A 27,372-nucleotide genomic window follows, 5' to 3' on the forward strand; every position below is an offset into this window, starting at 1 on the left:
TCCACTCTTTTCTGTTTTCTGCCTTCCTTTTTGTTTCCTCATATGATCCATATATCTTAATGTCTGATATCTTCTTCTACCCCGAACTCTTCTCCCGTACACCATTCCTTCCAGTGCATCCTTCAGTAGGTAGTTTCTTCTCAGTCAGTGACCCAACCAATTTATTTTTTTCTTCTTGGTCAGTTTCAGCATCATTCTTTCTTCACCCAATCTTTCCAATACAGCTTCATTTCTTATTCTGTCGTCCACTTCGCACACTCCATCCTTCTCCATATCCACATTTCAAATGCTTCTAGTCGCTTCTCTTCACTTCGTCGTAATGTCCATGATTCTGCCCCATACAATGCTACACTCCACACAAAGCATTTCACTAGTCTCTTCCTTATTCTTTCTCCAAAGATCCGCAGAAGATGCTCCTTTTTCTATTAAAAACTTCCTTTGCCATTGCTATTCTCCTTTTGACTTCTTGGCAGCAGCTCATGTTACTGCTTATAGTACACCTCAAGTATTTGAAGCTGTCCACTTACTCTACTGCCTCATTTAGAATTCTCAAGTTTACTTTCTTTACTTTTCTTTCTATGACCATGGTCTTCGTCTTATTTGCAGTTATCTTCATCCCATACTGTTCATAGCTGTCATTTAACTCCTGTAGCATATCCCTTACTATCGTCTCCTCTTCTACTAAAAATGCCATATCATCAGCAAATCTTATGCACTTTATTCTTCTTCCTCCTATCACCCCTCCCATGTTCTCAAAACAGTTCTTCACTAAATCCTCCAAGTAAATGTTGAACAGCATACGTGATAAAGGGCATCCTTGTCGTACTCCTCTCCCTATTTCAATTCCTTCAGATATTTGTTCTCCTATCCTGATTTTGACTCATTGTTTTATATAAAGATTACTCAACAGCCAATCCACACCTATTTTCTTCAGGATCCCCATCAGTTTACTCCAATCCACTCTGTAAAATGCCTTTTCTAGGTCCACAAATATTATAAACACTTCTTTATTCTTCTCTAGGTATATTTCGCTGATTAATGTGCAGAATATATACAATATATAATTTTAAAGTGTGTGGTTGGGAAATAAATTCAAGATTTTCATATGCAGAAACAAGTGTTTCAACAGTTGCAAAATTATTTCAAGTTTTAAAAGACAGCATAAACTTCAAGAACAGTAAATCATTATTCAACAAAATATGCATATATATTCATATATGAGGTCTTGCCATCCTCATTGAATATAATAACTATAAGTAACCATACTGTAGATGTATCTATTAAATTGAGAAAAATTCGTTCTGGCCAAACAGTCATTTAAATATGTGCTCCTGCATACGTGACTTGTATGTCTTAAAAATGCAGGTAGTAGGCTATTGATGATACGAATGAGAAGAGTTCGGCCGGCACCGTGGATCATGTCACAACATAGCTCAGTTGGAAAGAGCACTCAGCGTGCAGAGCTGAGAGGTCCCAGGTTCGATTCCCAGTGCCGGAAGGAATTTTTCTCAATTTAATAGATACAGCTACAGGATGGCTACTTACAGTCATTGTATTCAATGAGGACGGCAAGACCTCATATATGAATATATATGTATATCTCAAACGTTAACAGTATTCATAAACTGTTGTCGAAAATGGTCAGAAAGTCATTTAAATATGCGCTCCTGCATATGTGACTTGTATGTCTTAAAAATGCAGGTAGTAGGCTATTAATGATATGAATGAGAAGAGTTCGGCTGGCACAGTGGATCATGTCCTGGCATAGCTCAGTTGGAAAGAGGGCTCAGTGCGCAGAGCTGAGAGGTCCCGGGTTCGATTCCCTGGGCTGGAACGAATTTTTCTCAATTTAATAGATACATTCAACAGAATATCGGTAGTGAAAGATTTAGGTTTTAACTTAAAAAAAAAAAACTAAAACAGGTAATTGCTAACATAAAAACATGAAACGAGATATTTGTCTGAGAGAATTAAGTCTGATAAGGTAGAAGGAAGGCCCATAAGTTTTATGGACGAAGCATACATCTACAGCAGCCACACTACTCAAAAGTCTTGGACTGATGACAGAAGAAAAGGTTTATTAGTTCCACTGTCACAATGCAAAAGAATAATCATAGTCCTTGCTGGTGGCAAGATATATTTATTCCCAATGTAAATTGAGGACCACAAGAAAATGGACGCAAAAATTATATTCAATGGTTAATAATAAATTTATTCCAAATGTGTCCCCAAAAGCTTTCCTAATGTTACATAAAGTCATTTTCCATAATACCCGAGACAAGTTTCCAACATCAAATTCACTAAAACCATAATAATTAGCTTTCGAATCCAAACATACATTATGGTGAATCCATAACAAAAACAAAATATCATGATTTGATTAAAAAAAAAAAGCATAAAGCAAAATACATTAACTACATAACCAATAAAACTCTCGCGGAAAATGGCCATGCTGTCTTCTTATCTCCCTAGACCACATCTTAATAAACTCATTTGGACAGATATGAAATAATGGGTCAGCAGCAATAATACCACATTTAAAATTAAAGACGTAGAACAAATGGTTTAATTTTTTTATTGGTTTATTTTATGATGCTTTAATAACTGCGATGGTTATGTAACATCTTAGTGAAATGAAGGCCAGTCCAGGGTCCAGCGTTGAAAGTTACCCAGCATTTGCTCCTAATGGGTTGAGGGGAAAAATCCCGGAAAACACCTCAAACAGGTTACCTGTCTCAACTAGGATATGAATCTGAGCTCGCTTGTTTCATGGCCAGACATCCTAACAGTTATTTCACAGCAGTGGACTCGAGGAATTGTGCTACAAAAGATTCAAAGAAATGCGAATGTAGAAATCGCAGAATGTGCGACAACATGAGAACCGTAGTGAGGAATGTTATTGTAAACAAGATGTTGTAATAGAAAATATTATTAAACAATTTTTAATTGGAGATGCAATAGGCGATAGTGATGTTTCGAATGAAGAAGAGCCAGAGTCGAAAGATGTGAGGAAGATACCATAACTGGAACAACTTCAATTAGAGTGTGAGAATTGTTAAAAATTATATGATAATAGCCATACATTTTGCATAGTAGGAATTGACGTAAATTTCTTACACACTTTTTATATAGACTATACCACAACAGTGCTGTGATAACCAGACACAAACTGTCAACATCACTGCCTCACCAGTTATGGTAAGCACTCACAATTCACCTTTGCATTTGCTTTACAAGGGCTGAAATTGATGACTCAAGCCATATAATTTGAGATTTTCGTGGTGTTCAGGTGCAAGGTTCTTGAGTATATGGAATATTTGTGCCATGTCATAGATGTAAAGACATCGGATTACATTTATATTTATTATTGGATTGTCAGTTGAAATTATAATACGAAACTGGATTTAATTGAAATGTTTTGAAGGTTGTCAAGACAATTTTGGTTAATGAATATGAAATTGATATTAAAGGGACAATTTTTTTAAGTGTTTTATTTTAATAACCATTTTGTAACTACACACAGGGTCCTTTATATACACTGCTGTCATAATATGGGGTATGGCTCCTGAGTGACAGGTCAGGCATCAGCCAGTAAATTTCTGTCTACAATGGCGGAAGTAGAACTGGATTATGAAACCTATCTTGCAGTAGAATATGTTAAAAGTGTCAATCTTCTGCTCGTATATAAGCTTGAAATTGCGCTCATCAACTGAAATTCTTCTTCTTTCATTCTCTAAATTAGCCTGGAGTTACTATAACATGTGCAGATTTGTGCGAAACACTTCATCTTTCGAACTACTACATAAATAAAAACCAAAACTAGTTAAATCAGGACAGCACCATGGCCACATACCAACACTAATTACCGTATCATTTAACACCTCACTTATTTTATGTAATAATTTTTGAGCTGAATGTGCGATTGTAGAGCCCTGTTGAAACCAACCGCACAATTCTTCCATTTCTGTCAACTGATGAAGAAATGGCATTAAGATTAGTGTTTGATCTGATCTACATTGTCCCACAATAAAATATTGGACCTATTATTCTTCTGGTACTTATCACACACCACACACCAGTCATAATTGGGATTTCATGCAATATTACAGGTTTTCCAGAAGACCAATACTGACAATCTTGTGAGTTCACATGCCCATTTAGAACCAAGATTCGTCTGAGAATAAAAGGAGCTGCAGATCTATTTCACCACTATTGCAATAATATGCTCTCTGAACTAGAAACTCTCTTGCAAAGCATGAACATGTGTGTACTTGCATGATTTTAACTTTATTAATTTTGCTGCATTTCTTGCAGCAGACTGAGAGATGTTTGTCTGTTGTGGAAATTTAGATTTTTGTGGTGACCACTCTAAACTGGCTTCAATTGAAGATCTAACATTCTAAATGAATCAGAGATTGCAGAAACAGCACATGTCACTGTGTGTGGCGTACAGACATGTGCTGTTTCTGTAATTCCCGATTCAAATGTGCTAAATGCCAGTTTTTCAAATTTCATTTTCTTCAATCTAAGGGAAGAACATCTATATGAGAATATCATACTAAATTCCCTTTGTCATAGCTCAACTGTAAGTGATTCATTCGTGTGCCAAAGGACTGTGTTGTAGGTATCTCAATATGCATTTCGCAATGTGTTTTTTATCAATATCTCAGAAAGCACATTTAGAATGTTAGGTTCTCAGTTTCATCCAGTTTTTCCTCTGTTAGAACCATTCGTGTTCGGGAATGTTTTTTGTCTAGTACTGAACCTGTGATTTCAAATTTCATCATTAGGCTTTGTACAGCACTTCTTGAAGTGTGCAATCCATTAAGATAAGTTTCAATAAACATATTCTCGCGATATCAAGCTTGTATACGAGCAGAAGGACAACACTTTCAAAATCTATTGTAAGATGGATTTCATAATCCATTTCTGCTTCTGTCATTGTAGGCAGTATTTTACTGGCTGATGCTTCACTTGTCACCCGGGAACCAAATCCTGTGCTACAATAGCCATATATATTAAGAAGCCTATATTATTATATTAGTTTACCATCAGGGAAGGCAGGGAATCCGTAACTTTCATTTCCAGCTGGTGTAACAAAACAACAAGCAGCCTACACCTTACAGTGGAATATGGTTCACATTGTGGCATTTTCTGACCTCTAAAAATCCGGAATAAATTTTTCTATTAGCACCATGCATTACAGGTGCCTTTCGTATTTGTTCCACCTAGTTATAAGAATTTTCGTTGTCCTCCACTCCCGCCCCTTCATGTTTTAACTGCTTAAGGATTTTACCAAAGATCTTGTTATTAGTTTCTCATATGAAATAATTGATTTTAATTAGGATTTTACAAAAGTAATCCATCAGTGTATATCAGCTTCATTTTCAGGAAACATTTATGATGAACAGTTTAACTTTTACAATATAGTCCGTTATCAATAACACTTGCACAAACTATTTTGAATTAAATTCATCAGCATGCCTTTGTCATCTGCAGTTGTCTGCTAAACACTACATGGGGCAATCACAAACCTCACTCTACAATCCACTAGAATCATTAGCCTCAGATTCCAATGAGCACCGATGAATTTCCTGCTGAATTTAAGAACAATTTGATGAGTACAACATAGCAATATAATGATACACATGGGCTGCCAGGCAATGACTGAGTACAAAGACAGAAATTCAGCTATTTAGCTATGCATAGGAAGGCTCAGGTCACACATCACACAGTCTCGCATCCATACTGCAACTAGTTTGGAAGTAATAAAATAAAGTTGGATACTTTCTGATCAGATCTTTTACTCAATGAAGAAATGCAGAGACATTACTTGTAATGAAAGTGTAATGCCTTTATATCATCTTTCTCTGTGACATTGAGATGACAGCAGAAGTTAAAAGTACAGTATACTGAAAGGAAAAAAAAAAGAGAATGGAATTTTATAGAATGCAATTACCAGTATTATCCTTTGTGTGAACAACAATAACTGAAGTCGAGCTATGTGAGACATCCAGAAAGAAATTGTATAATGCTAAATCACATAGTTAATATCTGTAAGATATTATAATTTACAATGTTAAAAGAAAGTGCTATGATTAGCTTAACTTCCTCTACACAGACAGGTACTAGTTACTATCATATTATGATTGTACATGACTCTACACGTGTCCTCTTCATTGTCTTCCATCACCATCAAGTAAACAGATCTCCTAGATAAGTAACATTTTTTACAGCATCTTCACACACAGGAGCAACCACCAATACCAGAACTTAATAACGCAGTATCACAGTATAAAGCTGAAATTCGCCAAGTGAGAAATTAATTTGTGAGACATTTAAAAAAAACTTCATTTAACACTGCATGTTACCTCGCTCCATTTTCTGTAAAGTTACAGATATCTTCAGTTCCAGTTCTCAGGAAGCGCTTATCACCTAGAAATAACGGACCTTTGAACATAAATACTTCACATTAAAGATGAGTATGACTGAAAATTGATTAAAATAAGTTAAATGACCAGCAATAAAAGTAAGTCTGTCTTACTGAATCTATTTGCTGTCATGAATTTCACAGCAGACATGATATTTCAGCACCTCAATCATTTATTTATTTACTGCAGAAGTTTTTCACAGTCAGTGAGATGATAGGTGCTTATGACATGGAAGATAGGAAAAGTCCTACTTAAAACATTATTTCGCTAATTTCCAGCGACTTTAATCTATAGAGCTTCCCATGTGATACACGGTTTTCTTACAATTTTATTGTTATACATTTCAATGAGTAACCCAAGTCTGGACTCACAGGCTGTTTTCTGAATTATGATAACTGTGTTTACATTTTCGCTTCATATACAATCTCCTCGTTGTGGATGATGCCCCTACATTGTGCAGAGAATATGATTATATATTCAATTACATAATGAGAATATAAAAATGAACATAATATAAAGAGAGTCATTTACAATATTGTCTCAAGATTGGATTTCAGTTTAGTATACATGCCTCTTTTAAACTGAGTGTATGTATGAAAAACCTATTTGAGATAAACACATTTCCACACATATGGGGACAATAGGCCCAATTTTTATTTTGCCTTTTTTTTTTTCCTATTTTAAGGTTAAATGCCTGTTTTAGCCTTTTTACGTCGTTATTGTACATTTCCTATATTTTTAATAAACCGCACATAAATTATATTAAAAAACAAAAAAGAATGGTTGTACAAATTAAAAATATATGTTCACTTCACACAAATATTTGTTGAGAATTTTATTCTCCAGCAATACATATGTTTCCAAGAAGTCTCCCCTACCGATTCTATCTTTTATGTCACTTAACAAAGATGTTTGAACAGTATAACCCTCAGTGCTCAGGTCACTTCGAGGTTTACCAGTGAAAGAAAGGGGATGAGGGAAGTATTAAAAGCAAGTCTCCAGGTCCCGTTACTGTTGTTGCTTGCATGCACAAGTCACACGTACTTTGAAGTCTCTAATCCCTTCTCACACCCCTCTTTTAGAGGTGATACATAGTCAGTTTTTCCCGATCTCTGAAGAATATATCTTTTTAAAGGATCTGTTCATTCCCATACAGTTTCACACTAAGTACTTCACATGAGAAATGAAAGTTTGTTTTCACTTGTAACAAAGCTTTAACTGTTTCAATTTATATTCTTGACTTTTCATCAGTCCAGATTGAGTTCATTGTGTAGAAAAAGAAAAAAAAAGTCTTTCAAATGATGAATTACTGACTGAAAGACACATGATTAATGGCACTATTTTGAGAAGATTTTCAAATGGAATGGAATTTTTTTTTTTGAAATGTTGAAAAACATCAGACCACTTTTCACCTGTTGGTTTGTACCAAACTCCTAATTTTTTTAACTACTTAAAAATGGACACTGCAGCAGTTCTAACACTTCCGTGCAATGCAAATAAAGACAAAGATGCTATGTTCTTCTCAAAGTGTGCAGGATATCTCATACTCTGCTCCCTGGTTCTTCTGTCTCATACTGAGAACTGTTCAGAAATGTGCATGAATAGCAGCAATTTCATAACAATACTTAAATATTTACGTGTAAAATGTTATTGAAAGAAAATCAAAACTTTTGGGGACGAAATTAATTTCTGGGGACAAAAATGGAGACATTTGCTCCCCGGGAACAGCAACTCAAAACCGGGGACTGTCCCTGGAAATTGGGGACATCTGGTCAGCCTACTGTTCGCCACTTACCCATATGAAGCCAGCTGTGTAGACCAATTTATCAACAGAGTCATTGTGCAGGGAGCACCAAAGGAGGCTGATCTATACTGCACCCATGCTGAGATGTGATGAGATGAGATGAGATGAGATGAGATGAGATGAGATGAGATGAGATGAGATGAGATGAGATGATGATGGAGATTTGTTGGCATACCACAGAGGAACTGGACCTCCTGGAGAAAATTGCTGTGTTACCTGGACCACGGACTTACCCAACATTTCTTATAAATCAAAGGTATGCCGGGGATCGAACCCAGTCCACAGGATTATAAATCCACCGCTCTAGACACTAGACCACCGTAGTAGCTTGTCTGAACAATGTTGAACTAGTTGAACTAATTAGTCTTCTGAAAAGTGCTAGTGCTCTACATAATAACCGACTTTTATTATCCCACTTTAAAACAAACAAAAATTAGAGACATGAATATAGCTCAGGGGTAAGGACCTTGTCTCCTGATTCCAGGCTCCATTCAGGCATGAGTTGAAATGCTTGTTGGGCTGATTATCTGGTTGGGTTTTTCCCGAGATTTTGTGAACTATAAGGCAAATGTTACGTACATGGAAATCCTCGATCCCATCTCTCTATCATCAATTCCACTGACACTAGACAACCTTGCAGTTGATAGAATGTCATTATCTCATTAAATAACTGATTAAAAAAAATAGAAAAGTCGCAGAGACTTGAAACACAATGCCTTTATTGAATGATATTCAAATACATTCTATTGTACTGCAGTTCGTGTGCACACTCAAAAAAGCATTTACTTGTTTAGTCAACAGCCCAAAGACTGCTTGGAACCCCATAACTAACGACCAATAAGGCATCACTCATGACGCAACTATGCCAGGCATTAATGGAGTCAGGTGACCAGTTAATTTCTACCTCTATTGCATACATCGCTGACCTAACATATTTCACTAATCAGGCTTACAATGTATGCAACAACTGTTCTTCATCTGATATGTATCGTCAAGTGAGATGTACAGCCTAATAATAGATGTATCAGGGCCAGAACCTCAATCAGAGTATGATCAATATTTTGAAGAAAAATAGAAAGAATATTAATTTTGTTCAGAATTCTGTTTCTGTTTTGTCAATAATAATGGGTCATCAAAACGTAACAAAAAATAAACCACTCTTGGAATCTATCGTATTTTTCCATTCAAACAATAATTATTCAATGGGTGTTGCTATTTGGTATTTTTCATACATGCAGTCCATAAACTACTATCACAGTCTAGTATATTCAGTCATGAAGCTTGAGTTGTGAGGGTGCTAGAAACAATAGACTGTGCCGGTACTATTTTGCATTGTCTGTGGTGAGGCGATACTAGCGATCCTAGTGGTTAGCAACTATCTATGGATGCATATTTACTACATATTGAGCTTCGTGACTGTATATACTAGACTGTGCTACTATGACAAAAAAAAATTGTCACATTGTATATGGTTACCTATCCTAAACTCTGGACGTTTTCATATTTCAGTATTTACGAATTAATGTACTTGAAAAGAGATAGAATAGTTTAAATTTTATTTAAAAGCATTTTGATTTAATGTCTGCTCATTATCCCTAAAATCAAAAAACGAAACTTTTAGGGCATAAATATCTGCACAATTTAATAGGAGAAAGAAAACTAATGCAGAACTAGTATTTATATCAATAAAAAAAAGTGTTAATTTGACAACAGTTTCAGGCAAGATGTGTTGTGACATATGCACAATTTCTTTATAATACAAAGATTTTTATGCTCGACCATGCCGAAATGTAGTAATTATACACCTGGTAGCAGCCCTTTAATGGACCTCATTAAAGTACACCTATTCATTAAAGTTCAGTTGTTCCACCAATCAGAAAATACCATTGTAGCAATATGAAAGCGCAAGTATCAATTATTCTCGGATATGCCACAGAGGCTGGAAATCCAATACTGTCGCAGAAGGTTATGTTGAAGAATCGATCCAAAATAAAACTGAAATCCCAAAAACAATATTAAACTCAGTCGAAAAAAACAACACACAAATTAACATCAATTCACCGTCATCTTCCAGCCTTTCACAAAGCACATTCCCACAAATTCATTTCACCAATTGCACAATAAATCACCTATATTCGAAATAAAGTCAGTTATGTCACTATAATAATTAGCGTTAATTGTAAATAATATTCAAATAAATGCAATTTGTCATCTCGTTTTTCAATGTTTAATTCAATTTCAAGGTTATATCAAGATTGATGTTTATTTTACTCTCTAGATTATATCAAGGTCAATGTCGACATTTGTTTCTCGGAAAACATCAATACTTTCGCGTCTGTGCACATCTCACAATTTATGACGTACTGCACAAGGTCAGTTCCGCTCCTCAGTCAGATAAGAATAACATGAATACTTATGAATAATTTCAATTTAGAAATATGGTCGAGCATAAAAAGTCGTATGAAACTTGACTATAATGGTAATTAAGACGCTCGTATGAAAATTATGAAACTCACTTGCGCTCGTTCCATAAACATACTCGCGTCTTAATTACTACCATTATAGGCTCATTGCATAATGTACTATTATAGTACTAAGGACTCTATATTTATACTAAATACTCATTTGTATTCTACATATTAATTTCAATGTATCAAAATTGTATAGCAATTTTTATAGTTAGTAATACTAGTTCCAAATTAGCACAGTTTTCATGTTAGTTAAATTAAATTCTTGTATGTTTGTAATCTGGATCTTAAAGGCCATCTGGTTTGTCAGGCAGATGTCTCCTTTTCTTTATACGAAATTATTATTATTATTATTATTATTATTAATATACAGTATTTTTAATTTTTATAGAACTAATAATTATTATCTGTTCTATAAAAATTAAATACTGAATGGCATGCTGAATGTCAAATAACTAGTGCGTCAGTTTAAAAGTCCAACAAATACAGTATGAATTCATGGTAGCGATGGTGTTGGGCACTCCCACAACCTTTTGTCACTTTCACTTTTCCTTCTAATACAGAAAAAATATAGAAAATTTGTCTGTAAGATGATTAATGATAGATACAACAATCAGACAACAATGGGGATAGTTATGATTCAGTTTACTTGACCTACAGATAAATTGTAATAACAGATAACAACCATTTAATAATTACTGCATACCTCGTAAGTAATGAGAAATCATGTTAAATTTTAAAATGCACTGATTATTGTAACCTGTGAGACTTTGTTTGGATCACCCATTAGAATATTCGGCTTGAAAATAAATGCTTGTATGTTCTCAGTTATTGGGAAGCGCTATAGTCTGTAAGAAATTGTTATGGACTGCTTTAACTGCCGAACTAGTTTACTGGAAGTATCAACTGTAGCAGTCAAAATAATAGGCAGAGCCCACCTTACCACCTCATGGTAAATCTCAATTCAGAACAGCACCTTCTTTCTTCAACCATCATACTTGATCGCATTTCTGTTGCGCAGACCATTCCGCTTCAGGCACGTGGACAGATGGCTCTTGAGGTTGTATGCCATGGTTATAATCTTCTGGCAGTTGGGGCACTGAACTGGACGGCGTGACCGCCATGAGTGCTTGCGCTGCTGGTACACTGAGTGCTTTGACTGTTCCTCTACTGAGTTGGACCGTTGCCTCCTGTTTGCTGACTCACTTAGAATGAACATGTCTGAAGCTTCATGAGTTTTGTTTGCAGTCCATGATGGAATGCCAAATATTTCTTTGAAGTTCCCACCTGAAATGGCAACATACAAACAATCATGTTCACATAAACCTATATAGACATTATTGACACAGTAAGGTTTCAGAGAGCTTCATGCGTAACCTATACCTTCACAAGAATTAGGATTTGATCATTTTAATATGTATGGTCAATTTGCCAATTTTAAATTTTTCTCCAGATATAATATATGTAGTACACTATAGGGCAATTACAAATGATTTATCAGGTTTTAAGTCAAATATCTGCAAAAACTACGGATGCAATATATTTCTGCTAATCATGAATCGAAAGAAAAACTCTAAAGTTTACTTGTCCATTGTTGTAACTCTGACGCATGTAGACAGACGGTAGCACAATCATAGTTTTCAAAATGGTTTCTATGCAGCAGAAAGTGTTTGCAGTTTTGAAATATGAGAAGGCATTTTCCTGTGTTACCATACAGCATATGTTCCAGAGACAATACCCTGGAACTTCACCACAGGTTACCAAAGCATTCTGCAATGGCATCGTCAATTTAAGGCAACTGGTACTGTAAGTAAAGGCAAAATCAGTGGACGTCCAAGCATTTCTAATGAAACAGTGGAGCGAGTTTCGTTCGCAGCCCCCAATCTTAAGTTATAATAATGTGAGAGAAAATCTGAAACAATCCACTTGAGTTTGTACAAGAGCAATCCCACAAGTAATGCACATTGCACATGCACTCACATCTCCATGGAGATACATGGTTACTTATTGTGTTAAAAGTGAGCGTCATTCTGAACAATTCTGTGCAAGTTCAACTAAACTGCTTAAAAACTTTTATATGTATAAACGATTGAAATGGATATGAAAATCAGAAAAGTCATGTCTATGGCTGCTGTTTCCTTCCTTCCCTTTTTTTTTTTTTTTTTTAAGAAAATAGGGGAGACTAAGCGATCTACAATATTTTACATAGAAAATCGACAAATTATTCAGTTCAGTTAGAAACTTTATTCTACACTTAGATAGTTAAGCTTAAATTAAGAGTATTTTGAGACATTTTGCCTTATGTAATAGTTTTAAACAATTGTAAAAATTCCCTACATGAGTAGCTGAAGTTGAGTGTGATTTGCAGTTCTGATTTGATCAGATGTGTCATGCTCCTGTTTCGAACACCTATTCCCTTACCGTTCATAAGAGATAGGACTCTCTGCATCAGCTTGGCTGCCTGGAATGCTTACAACACAACTCACTAGTTTTTTTTTTCTACGTTTGTAATTCTAACATTGTTTGATTTTAAATTAGTGAGCCCTGATATTATTTCTGTAAAGTACTACCTTCTACAGAAATTGTATATTTCAGTCCATTTCTGGAACAGAATTATCATATAAATCACCTTCAATCACCGAAAAATTAAATCTTTCAAGTAGATTTTTAATTTTAATCCGAGGTACGACAGCCCATGAAGGACCATGGCCGACCAGCTGGCTGCTAGCCTCAAGTCTACATGCCGAAGCAGAGGTGGACGATCATCCAACCAGAATTGAAGTATTGTGTAATTAGCACAATGATCCCTACAGCTGTTATAGCTGGCTTTCGTAACTGGATTTCACTACCTATTGTAGCTCCCCAAGTGCCTCGTGATGCTGGGTGGGCACCATCCCATATACTGGCCGAAATTTCATGAGAAAATTTCTTCCCCCATGAGGACTCGAACCACGCGAATTCCGTAAAACGAGTCCTAGGCAGGATGCCTTAGACCACAATGCAAAAGCGCAGGACCAAATCGATTTTTACATTATGTAGAAATAAGAGACAAAAACGCTCAAAGAGAAGAAAAATACGGGAATCGGGAGACTGTTAAAAATTAGGAATAAATATGGGAGACCCCAGAAAATATGGGAGGATTGGCAACCCTAGTCACGTCACCATCTTAGATCAAAGATCCTTCATTAAAATAAGAACTTTACGTGGATGTATATCAACGGAAATTCATGAATTGCTGTGAGAAGTGTGTCGTGACTTTACAAGAGATCATAGCACCATTTCCTGACGACCTCAATGTTTCCATGAAGAATGTTTGCTATAGAAGACAACCAACGCCCTGGAAGACAGAAATCACCTACAGACTTCACTCAAAGATCATTGTTGCCAATGTTTTGGAAGAAGACAGATGGAGGACTTGTGTAGAGATAGCTTGTGAATGCAGTATATCCAAATCATTTTAACAGAGCATTACAGAAGAAAAAGGTTGGCTTCCTCATAAGCTGATTAACAAAAAGCACAGAGAAAAGAAACTACAAGACTGTTACTCTCGTGCTTTAACAAGAAGAGGAATAATTTTTAAGATGCATTGTTGCTATAGATAAGACATGGATTCGTGACTTTGAACCTGAATTGAAGACACAGTCAGATGAATGGAAACACTAGTCTCCACTGTGTCCCTCAAAATGCAGTAGGCAGCAGTCAAAAGTCAAGAAAATGCTCATTATGGTATATGATTATTATGGTGTTATTGTTGCTGATAGTGTTCCTGTTGGCACATCAGTCACTGCAAAGATTTGCATAAGAAATTGCGTCCGAAAATTAGCCAGAACCGATCACAGCCATTGGAGTCTGGTGTGCTACTTCTCCACAATAATATCAGACTCCACATTGCCAAGCCAAGGAGGGCCATATTGACCAATGAAAGTGGGAAACAATGTCTACAGTCTAGACACTAGCCCACCTGAATATGATCTTTTCTCTAAAATGAAAAATCCACTTCGAGGTCAATGTTTTACAATGTTAAATGATCTGAACATAGCTGTAACACAAGGCATCTGAGAGCTAAACTTCAAAGGAGAAGTTAACGGCATCCAACAGCTACCACAATGTTGGGAAGCAGTCAGAAGACTCCAAGGGGACCATTTTGAACAATCTTGACGTAAATGGACTGAAAAAATAAAGTGTGTCAACAATTATGTAAGTTTGAAAGGCATGGTGAGGGCCGATAAGCTGATACAATAACAATAGGAGTTTTGTCAGGATCCATCTGTGCTTATCTATTTAACAAATATTAGTATTATGCAAATCTCATTATTCAAATTATTCAAATATTAGTAGTTTACAATATTTGTCACATTTATTTATTTAGTTTTTTTAACATTTTCGGCTTGAGTAAGCCATCTTCAGAAAAAAGTTTTAAGCCTATATACATGAAGTGAAGTAGTAATTAAAAGTAATTAAGTAAAACTCCTATTGTTAATTATGTAGGTGTTTTGCATTTGATAATAGGCGCATGATTTTAACAGTGTATTTAAGGTATCAGCTAGGGTTAGAATCCTGCTTAAGTCATGAGTACTATCAGGTATCCATCTAATTCCAGGCAAAGTAGTCCACTATACTCCGATATGGATATGAAAAGTTGACCAAACTCAGCACGAATTAATATTCTTAATGATGTATCTAATGTATCTGATTAAGCACCAGAAATAAAATATAATGTTTCAATATCTTTATGCTTAATTGAAAATATTCATCATTGCAGAGTTAAAAGAACGGCTGAAGTAAATACACACTGCATAACTACTGTACAATGCACCATATGATACAAAAAAGCAATGAGCATCTGTTAATGGTTACAATTTACAGTCGTCTCCAAACATTTAATTCTTTCATGTGTGTCTAAACAATACATTCTCATACACACACACTACTTCACAAATAATTTTCATTAACTTGAAAACACGATTTTCTTGAAACTCGTTCTCAAAAACAATACCGTACATCTCCCTGTGACAACATTCTGCAGGTATTTCACACTATTTAATACAATGATTCGTCTTTCTAAGCTTAGGTTTTTGGGAGGAAGATTTTCATACTTAGCACATAGTAACTTACTATGATTTCCTGACACAATGGAAATCATGTAAGTATAACTTCAGCATGTTCAGTCAGTTTCTAAATAGGGTAAGGAGCATCATTTGACAACAACAAAAAAGTATACAATAGTATTTCAGCCTGACCAATGCAATCAAAGAATTTTTACAGGGTATAAGGGGTATAAGTGCCATTATTTTAACTGATGATTGTTCATGTCATAAAGAAGAAAAAATATACTCACAATTTTTTTCTAATTGCAATATTTAACCAATTATTAAAATTTACAATATTAGGCATTTGACAACGTTGCTGGATGGGGAGGAGGAAGTTTACAAGTACACAGTTCAGCTCAAGCGGTACAAAACAGATGCTCTGTGCTAATGCAAGGGCGGACCATTGTTTACATAAAGCGAGCAGCAAATACAAACTTCCAATCTCATTAATAGAACTTCATAATAAATTTCCATTTTATTTAACAATATTGGCAATATTGGTCCATTTTTTAATTTTACGTCTAAAAAATAAACAATAATGGTTTACTGTACAAAATCACGCGAACTTTTTTTAAATGCATGTTCCATACTAAAAGGTGTCTAAAAAGGTTCTTTATCTGATCTCGAAGTTTGTTGGTCCAATTAAAATACATCCTTTATATCTAAGCTTTGCTAATGTATGCACTATCAGATCAATGCCACATTTACATGAGTTTTTCCATTATAAGGTTAACAAAAAAGAATTCCAGAATTTCAGTGGTTAACATAATGGCAAATTAAAGATTTTTTTATCATTTATAATTGAATTAAAATATGTAAAAACCCACTAAGTTTTATCCTCACTTCTCCTTCACATCACTAATGTTGCAGTCATAGCAACTGTTGATGTGTTAATAACAGTGTCATGGTGTTCATATTACGTAATTAATCTATCAGGAATTGCGTCCATTCAGATACTTAGTTCATGTTATGATATACCTAGCTGAAGTCAATTTTAAATGTTAGAAGTTAACTTCTATGTAGGCCTATGTATGTAACAGAAGCGAATATTAAAAAAATAACTGGTGATCTACTCAGTTTAAGAACACTGGTCATGTTGAGATGCAAAAATAAACAGGAAGAATACAAACATACAAATTCTAAACTTCAAAGAGTGATGGATTTTCTTAGGTTCTGTACAAAGCCTGTCTGATGCATTCAACAGTCCCTTCAAATGTTCGGGTTCTCTCTATTGATTTATTTCTCAACAACCCTGTTTCCTTGAACTGAATAAACTACCACAAATTTGTTTTTCAACACTTCTGTTTCACACATTGAACAGTCTCAGTTGACCTGAAGTCAGCACACCACAGCATGCACTGAACCTCTTCTAAATTGACGCTATTTGCTAACTTAGATTTGATACATAAAACAATAGTAACATACGTTACAAGAGCGGTATGTTGACGTTTTCATGGTCGAGGAAAAGATTGAAAAAGCGAAACGTAGTTGAGCTTTTTTAATTTCCGAGAACATGAAAACAAACATACCGCTCATGTATCGTACATTATTTTGTGCGAAGATCGTTTATTACATACCTGAAAGACGAATTTCTAATTAGTTGCAATGAAATCTCCATGTTGATTTCTGTTTAATGACGGCAACTTCGGAAAACCAAAATATCCTTCTTCAACATTGTTGCTATAAAATGTTTTCTGTGTGATATATGTCTGTCCTTTTTTCCCCCAGTCTATAAATGCGAACTTAAAACAAACGGTAAGGTTATGTAATGATTTATTTTTCATTTTAATATTTTAACAATATTATTTATATAACATATTGCAGTAATAACATCGGCATCTGGAATCTTGTTGATTTTTTCACGGCTTCCTTAATGTTACTTGTATCAGGAATGCAATAAGTTTCGTGGAGTAGTAGACTTTACTTAATTTTTGCAAATATTTAAAAACAATAATTAACATTGCAATTTAAGTGAAATTGCAGTGGTAAGTTTCGAATTTATAATTATTACTATGTTAAACGTCTCTAAAAATAATATGTTAAAAGCCTAAAGCAGTAAAATGAATGTCGCGCTTAAGCGGTAAGAAGAGGGATTTTATTATGTGTGTTACGTTGGGAATACTGAATGTGGTATTTCACACTTACCACGTATTGGTTCTGTGCGGAAAACAAGCAAATACGCACGATCTCGCACAAATACCACTTTGTTACTTATTTACAAATGGCTTTTAAGGAACCCAGAGGTTCATTGTCACCCTTACATAAGCCCACCATCGGTCCCTATCCTGTGCAAGATTAATCCAGTCTCAATCATCATATCCCACCTCTCTCAAATCCATTTTAATATTATCCTCCCATCTACACTTATGCAAAGGGAAACAGAATAACGCTGGTAGAGAAGATGTTCTAATTTTATTTATTTGAACTGCAATGATCATTTTGGGGTAACTATATTAAAACTTATGGTAGGCTTGTAAATTTATGATTTTTATTAGGTACCACATAAAATGCATAATGAGAAAATCAACGTCACTTAAATGACTCTTCACAGTTAAATATGTATTCATATTGCAAGACCATGCAAGTGAGAAATCAATTCCTTAAGAGTCACGTTCATTTCTTTATTTACAAGTAAACAAGGCACAAGGAAACGATTCAACTTTACACTCTACCATGGAGACAGCAAAGTTGCCTACCTGCATTCCTCCCAGTGATCACAGTTCATCACCTTCATGCACCATGCATTTATCAACTACAGAATCAAATAGGAAAAATCTCACTATAACATTACGCAACTAATACATACATGAAATGATGCAATAAAATAATTACTGCTTTGCCATGCACATTACAAAATTGTTTATTGTAAAAACATTTACAGAACTGTACATGATTAAAATTAGCGTAAATCAAATATAAATTACAGATCACAATAAAGTTTTACTACACTTCTATATTCATACAAGAAAATTTTTATCTCTGAAGAGTAATTGATTGGTGTTAGGGTTTTGGTGATTTTCCAGACACCAATTTAATATCCTTGCCCTTAAAAATATACTCATTCAAACTCATCTCACTTAAGTTTGTTCCTGATATTTACAAAGAACAAAAGTTTACAGGACTGAAGACACTATACTAGGCGGATTATACAAAGACATAAGGAAATGGCGAATAGATGCTAGTGTGCTGTTGCGATTTCAAACATACACGTGCATTCGAAATACGAGTAGGTGTAAAAGGTTCATACAGTTGTATTATGTGTTATTTTACTTTTACCTTAATAATAATTATATCACATCTTAATGACATAGAAGTTGTTTCTTCATATAAGGGAATAAAATTTACAGAGAAAGTTAGTTGATTGTCACTGCTGTCACTTGATTCACTGTTCTCATGATCAATAGGCCTATCACTATCCATCCTCCGAATAATTACGGAATCTGCTTAAGAACAAGCCTTTAAAACTGTTAGCATTCATTTCAGAATTGTAATTCTAATTTCCTGACTATGGACGAGAGCGAAAGAATCATTTACTTTCAGGAATGTAGCCAGTTTTCGCGGATCCTGTATGTGTCACTATGAGTCTGCTTCCTTACCTGGCGGCACTTTAAGGCCACCACTATGATAAGACCAGCCATATGTGTTGTTTACAATGATTCTGATTGACCCATGTTTCGTCAAAATAAAAAATTGGGCACTCATATCCAGAAATCTTCAAATTATGTACTGCCCTTAGGAAATTTAATTGAGCAGCAACTATGTCATCTTTCTCCATTAGAAATATCCGACCATAATTTTATTCGTTCTTTTTTAACTTTTTAAAAATAATTTTGTAAATGAAACAAAGCTGTTTTTACATTTTCTTTCATTATATGTGTTAAGAGTATTTGCCATTGCATACTTTCCCTCGTCAAAGAAACTGTAAATAGTTCTATGTAATATACCATTCGAAATGTTATCCCACACAGTTAGGATATCTTTGCCTACTATAACACTTTCCCAGAGATCTGAATGACATATTTCGTACTGAACCCTCGACATCCTTGTAAATTCTCGCAACTGTACATACACGGTACACTCACATGGCATGCAATGGCAGTCAAGTCTTGGCCCTTGAAAAAATCGATGATAGGATGTCTTTCTTCTGCTGATAAATTTCTTAAAAAGCATACACATTATAAATTACTTCCCTGTCTTGTCCATGAATAATTTTACGTTTCTGGCTACAATAGAAACGCTGTTGCAGCTGGTATTTGGTGCCTGAAGTATTACACAAGTTGTCTCAGAAATAGAGCGACAAAATTTTGTAAAATGTTCTTTAATTAAAAACACAAAAATAAAATGTTTCAATCTTATAACTCAAATAGTTCTTGAGATATAAAATAAACATGATTTGTGATTAAGCAGCATTTTGATATACATACATATTGAACATTTGTTTACTACTGACATCGGACTATCAACTTCTAACTGCTGTAGAATCAGAGAAAAGCTCTTTATACATTGCCTAATCACTCTGAGTTAGGTTGAGTTTGCATAATTTTACCCATTAAAAAGTGGAAATCATTTTAGCAAACAGAAACAATACATCGAGAATGTCTTTCCTACAAATGACATACTCTTTTCCTTCTTTTGGACTTTCAGAGATTGTCTAACTTCCATTACTGGGACTGGGCTTTAACATATTCACAGAATGATAACTTGAAAAATATTTAAAGTAGAACTGTGGGTTTTCACTGACATTTATTTGTTTATTCTGTGGCTACCATCGCAATAATTGGACTGACAGATCAAATAAACAAAGCTGTTTTGAAACGTAACATAAGGTAACAATATTTTAATTCACTATCACCTACACTTTTCATGTTCCTCATATTTCCATTAGTTTTCTCCGAAACCGTTAAAAACAGGACATAATATATGTTCATATAAACTTTTTTGTTCAGAATCACCAATATTATCACCCTCAAACCAATGTACCTTTCCTCCTGTCTCACCCTGTATAAGCAAGAAATATTTATTGTGAATTTTTTTATATAAAAAATTATTAACGAAAAAATAACTTAAAATGAAAGAACAGTGTTACAGGCAGGGTTTGTTCTCCAGTATGAAATACACTTGTACGCAAATGGTCATAAATATATCTAAATATGGACATGTTTAAATGGCAAAGTCAACTGACACATTCTCACGTTTTAGATCACAACTCGAAAAGTATTAGATATATTTTAAAAAATCACCTTATTATTGAGGAAAGTACATTTAACAAGAAGAAAGGAAAAACAAATCACTTTTTCAACTTCCGAAGGTGTATGTGTCCCCTTCACTCTGTGCAAGAGATGGACCTTGAAGTCAATCTTCTTGTAACCGAAAATAAAAACAGAAAGAAACAAATAAATTATAATACTTTGTTTTAAGATGAAGCACAATACGGTATTATTTCGAGAGTGAATATGAGTAGTGTTGAACTATATTGTAAACTATAATACACCAAAGTGTCTCACAGCAATCAAGTCAAGCAATGGATCATATCTCATACAAGTAACTAATATTTATTCTAAAGCCTGAACTGTGAGGTGACGAAGATACACGAATATGAGTAGACATGCACATATTGGCACATACAAAATGCTAAGGCGATCTGTATTTAAAAAAATGACCGTAATTTAATTCCATGTTATATCAAACACATGCATGTTCTTCCAATCACTCATATAACACGATATCCATATCATTTTAATACGACTTCTCCACACATCAGGAACAATCTTATGAAAGATGATGTAATAGGGTGTGTAGCATAACTTTTTAACTCAAGGAAGCTCATAATTTAAATTAAAATACTGCCTTTCCCCAGAGATTTTCGAAGCTTTTTGTTCTTCATTTCTCTTTTACTCTTAAACCCTCTTTTCAACTTCCTGTGAAATTCGCACCTTTCCGAATTTATATTTGTTCACTAAAAATTTTTTTTTTTACTTGGTTATTTAACGATGCTGCATCAATTTGGTGATAGCGAGATTGTATTTGGCGAGATGAGGTCGAAGATTCGCAATAGATTCCTGACATTTGCCTTACAGTTGGAGAAAACCTCGGAAAAAACCAACCAGGTAATCAGCCTAAGCGGGAATGGAACCTGCGCCCGAGCGCAACTCTGGATTGGCAGGCAAGTGCCTTAGCTGACTGAGCTGCACCAGTGGCTAAAATTTGATAAAGTTAATAAAATCAAATTGAGTATGAGTTACTGGAACTCTTGCCATTTTCTGCATGAACTGTACACCCACACAGACATCCACCCTTATTAAAAAGAAATCTAGTACATAATTTTAAATTCAGAATAAAAGTTTGCATGCATAACTGTAATTTAACACTTAAAATGCTTATAAGATACTCCACAATTACCACTCATTCTTCGAAAACATTCCTGTCATATTTATCTTAAAGCAGAAATAACTTTATCTTATCTGCTACTAATTGTGTTTCAATGTTTGTCATTTCTTTCAGGGACGTAGCATCCATAGATGTGGTGGAAGCATTGCTTCCCCTTTTATTTTTAGAGAAAAGTTTTTTTTTATTTGTATACAAATGAGGTAACTAGGTATTATTCGTTTGTTCCTATATTATGTTATCTCGTGTTTATACAACATTTTGACTCGAGATGAGTTTGAACACACAGGTAATGTGAGATGCTAGCTTCCAAATATACTTGCTTGTCACACTGGGTTGCTGGAGAAAAAGAGATACAGGAGATTTTCTCTTTCTAAGAGTATGTAAGAAGCAATATGCTTCCAGGTTGTTTTTGACGTTTCTTTGCTGTATTGACAGCAGCACGTGCTATAGTTCACAGTGCGATGCTGTGTAGTGTTTCCAAATTTAAGTCACTATGATGTTATTAATAGTCACATATATGTTAATATTATAACTATAAAATATAACTACTAGATGATGATGATGATGACGATGATAATAATAATAATAATAATAATAATAATAATAATAATAATATAGTAATAATATTAATAGGTTTAATATAAAATATGTTTTATTTAACGACGCTCGCAACTGCGGATGTTATATCAGCGTCACCAGCATACTTAAATGCCATCGACCTGGGCCGGGATCGAACTCGCAACTTCAGGCACAGAAGGCCAGCGATATACCGCCTGTGCCACTCAGGGCGACGGTTTAATATATAATCACTAAATATGAATAAGTGGTTTTCGTGATTCTGCCCTCCCATCTGTGTATGCCCATAGCACCAAAGTTACTTAAATGATTTTACTCATTTTTATAAGTAGACCTGGAATATTTAAACTCTCAAATAATCACATTTAGGCACATAAATTATGAACTAAACAAGGCTTAGACATTACGATAAGTAATATGCAACCAAATAGTAAATTCATAAAATACTAAGAGGCTAGGTTTTCATTACATATAGTTAACACAATGCTCTAACATCTGATGATGATATATAAGTAGTATCGAAAACGTTAATGTTATAAAAACTATTTAAGAAGATAAGCACAGGTGGCCCAACAAAATTGTTTAGTTCATAATAGCAGCTTATTGGCACACAACAAAATGAAAGTGGCACATAAATTATGTTTTAAAATATTAAAATAGGGTCTAAATAGGCACATTAGAAGAGGACAGCAATGCTAGAATTAAGAGATTGAAAACTTAAGTTATGTACTATGTATCTAAATAGTCTATGGAATTTGATTTCATTATAGGTACTTTAGAAGGGGGCAATAGTGTTAGAATTAATCTAAGCTAAATTTTATTACACAAATTTTATTTTACGTATTTTAACTAGAGTATCTTGGAGGAGAATAACAATCCTTGAATTAAAGAGGAAGACAGAGGATTCTACCCTATAATTGCGTGAAATGTGGGTGCTCAAGCCACTAGTAGTACCTTGAATGTAATACTTGTAGGCCCTAATTACGATGAAATTCAAAGTTCATTTATTTTTCCAATAATGATATGTTCCAGGTTGCATCGGCACACTCTCACTAAGAAGCAAGAGATGTGTGGAGTATTACAGAAATGGTAACAAACGTCTTTTCCAAACAGATGTTCACATAAATGTACCATGTTAAAGCAGGAAACTTAAATTACTGTATATTCCTAAATTTAATTAAGATATTAATAAGATATATATTGAAATATTAAGAATGTATATCATAAAAATAATGAAAATATTACAATTGTATTGTTATTATATTCAATTTAGATAACCTAGTAACTTATAAAAATTTTATTTAATTTTGTTAGATTATGAAATAGCATCACACAATGCTGCCAAAATTAATTTTTCCCAGTGTTAAGATTATAGAGTATAAATTTCATTTAGGGACAGAGTTGGCTTAAGGAAATTAAGCCAGGAATTCAGGTTTAAATTTTCATTACAGTGTTGCGGTGCGACGAAATTAAAAATATTTATGTGTTGAAATAAAAAAAAAAGTACAACGAAATGAACAACGTCCATGTTTCTTTTATTATACTTTTAAGCAGGACATGGTGTATTTCAATCTTCTATCTGTTTTACCCATAGTTACTTCCTTGAGCACATCACTGTCATTCAGAGACATTTTCTCTATGTATATGAGAGCCAGTACATTATGAAGTTCCTCTCCTGTGCTGTTCCTAAGATAGGCCTACGTATCCTTAGTGGTGAAAATTACCTTCCAGAAGTACGAGTAGTTACAGGGTGAGCTGCCATTATTGTGAACAGAATGTGTATTACTGGAAGTAAGTCACTGATATAATGTTGCAGAGCTTCAACAGCATTTCATTTTTTTTAAGGGCTCTGGGAGGGGGGGGGGGTTACACCTAAAACCTCCCCTCACTGCGCCAGTGGTTAACAAGTAGTTAATTTTTATGTTTCTCTATGCTGTATGGCAGATGAATCACTCATTCTTGTTGTGACCCCTGATATCATTCTTATTTTTATTGCTACTAATGTTTTGGCAAGAACGAGATCAAGTCAAGATGTGTGTTAAAGGAAAGTGATCTATCTCTTGCTAAAATTATAGTAGAATTGATGTTTCTTTCTACTTCTGACAGCTTGCTAGCCACCTGGCTTATAGGTCTGCTGTCATGGAAACATTGCCAAGTTGCTGGTCTTGCTAGGAGCTGGGAGTTAGTCATTATCAAATGTTATGTTCAATAAAGTTGCAGCATTGCCCACAAGCTTAGACAAAGAGAGCAGGGGGGTGTCAAACAGTGATTGGCTACTTCCAAGATTAACCTTGGTTGACATGACAACCCACATGGCTAGTAACCGTAAGCCATGTGGGTAGTGAGCTATCAGGAGTCGAAAGAAACATTAATTCTACTATAGCATTATCCATAGAGATCCTATATATAGTGGTACAGGTCTGAGATGCTGATATAGGCAATAAGAGCTTCCTTCAGTTCGAGTGATGCTACGCCCTTGAGAACAAATCTCTTGCAATAAAACGGAGAATGGTTTGTAACAGATTTGAGAGGAGAGAAGAAAGAAAACGCAAACACATAAATCACTCAAGGTGAATCACAGTGTGAGAAAGTATGTGCAATGTACAATGTACACCATCTTTAACATGATCCGTACTTACCAAGTTTCTTTTCGTTGTCTGAATTAAATTCAATAATTTGGTGTCTTCATGATTCCGCACATAACATTATTCAAAGTTTAAAAGAAACATTTTCACCTTTGAAATACGTGGCGTCCAATTAAAATGATATTAAAAACAATCTTCTGCTTTCGTACTGCGAAATAAGAAAGTACCCAAGGGTCCATCAAGATGAACAAATAACAGCAGCACGGACACATCCTATTTATTAGGTGAAACACCACAGGAAGAATACTCGTCACATCACCACAGGGCAAGCCTCATTTCGCCACAGTCTCTCTGTGATATGAGTACATGTGAGCCTTCAGACTGTACTTGTTTTTGAAAACCCTCGCACACAAAAGGCACATCTGCTGCTTACATTGGTTGGTATGTACGATCTTCATATGTTTCTGAAGATTTGATTTGTTCGATATTATTTTGGCGCACAAGGGGCATGGTCTGCTCATCAAACGATCTGCAAAGATAAAAAAAAATTAACTTAGGGAGTTATTGTTAATTTTTACCAAACAGAAAATTCAGCGTGTATTTGAAATCACTGACTGACAGTATCATCCTGCTTTAAATGCAATAAGCTCTTTTAACTAATTTTATATATTATGAAATGTGGGCAAATTAATGAAAGGTCTATTTTCAAATTAGTTTATAAATGAATAATCTTCTCCAGAAATTGTGATTCACGCTGTGTATGTATTGTAGAATGCACATACTTCCTCATCCTACAATTTAAGAAACTACACTGCGCTATATCTACGCCTTCAGTATGTGAACAACATTTTGGAACCTCCTGTCAACAATGTTTTGAAATCCCTTGTTCCACCATCAGGAAGTTAGGAGATAACTAGTGTCTCACATAAAACACATCTAAGACCCCCTCCCACTAAATTATATGGGCTTATGAAGATTCAATGGAAGGCATCAAAGTGATTGATTACAAATGTTACAGAAGCACTACACACGGACTTAAGTGACTATGTAGTGCACTTCAAGTTATCTTTAATTTCCTCAAAATGAAAGCAATGGGAGTTAAAAAATGTTGAAGACAGCTCATTCCGTCACCTACTTTTAGGATACTCTGATGTGACATTTTGTCATTTTTGGTAAGAAAAATATTTTTGTTTTTATCTTTAAAAAATTGTTCTTGGTCTAAGATGCCCTCTGCCAATTTTCATGCCATACGACTTGTCTATCAGCTGTTTAGGGCCACATTTTAAAAGGCTGTGCATGCTGACTGGTAATTTAAATGCTCCGTCCATGCCTTCCACTCTGAATTCTCTGACTATTTTGGAAATTACGCTGTATATCATACATTATTTATTAAATTAGATTTCCGATTGAGCCAGTGTAGCATCTCGACTTCTCAAAATAGTTCTTCATAGAATCCAATAGATCTTACTTCAAAGGTTGCTTTCCTTTGAAAGATATCCAGTTACAAAGGAGAGCACAACTCTTGTCTAAAGAAAAATTCCACTTGTTGCTAGCAGTCATACAATGTGTTTTCCATGCTTGGTTTTTGTTTGTGATACAAGAAATATTTGCAAGTTTCTAACAGTTTTAGTGTTGGTGTTATAATAGTGTCTACAGCATACAGTGGTTTGTAAATAATAGTTATCTAGTATAGTGTTTTCATAAGTTTACATAGTTTTTTTTCAGTCGTCATCTTTATTTACTAGTGTAGGTTAGGTGTGCACAGCGTGGTAGTATATATAACGCTAAGTTCTCCATATAATAAGCTAGGCCTATATATTTCAAAATGCCTAGAACATAAAAAAGACAGAGATCTGGTTCATTATTGTCATCCCAAACTTTGAAGTCAATTTTCTCCACTTTCATTTTCTGTAAATTTTGCATTGCTAAAAATGCTACTCTTTCTACAGATTTTGTACTACATGCATGATTTTTTGTAGAGGTTTTTGAATGTGTTCTTAACAAAACTTACTATAAGGATTATATCTAACA

At 34.6% G+C, this 27,372-nt stretch overlaps 1 protein-coding gene across 5 annotated transcripts in view; it reads right to left on the reverse strand.

The window, feature by feature from the left end:
- Nucleotides 1-429: 429 nt before the first annotated feature.
- LOC138694542 (protein abrupt-like) overlaps nt 430-27,372 on the reverse strand; it is an 81,345-nt gene continuing 54,402 nt past the window's right edge. For 2 of the 5 annotated variants that reach the window (XM_069818380.1, XM_069818378.1), the window contains one exon: nt 18,638-25,870. In XM_069818380.1, the coding sequence (XP_069674481.1) occupies nt 25,674-25,870 (197 nt within the window). In that variant the 3' untranslated portion in view covers nt 18,638-25,673. Of the gene's footprint in view, nt 11,991-18,637; nt 25,871-27,372 lie in introns of those variants that run through there. The other 3 variants (XR_011330967.1, XM_069818375.1, XM_069818379.1) reach the window with 3 other exon arrangements.

Source organism: Periplaneta americana, chromosome 2 (assembly GCF_040183065.1).
Source record: "Periplaneta americana isolate PAMFEO1 chromosome 2, P.americana_PAMFEO1_priV1, whole genome shotgun sequence".
In the NCBI taxonomy this organism is placed as follows: domain Eukaryota; kingdom Metazoa; phylum Arthropoda; class Insecta; order Blattodea; family Blattidae; genus Periplaneta; species Periplaneta americana.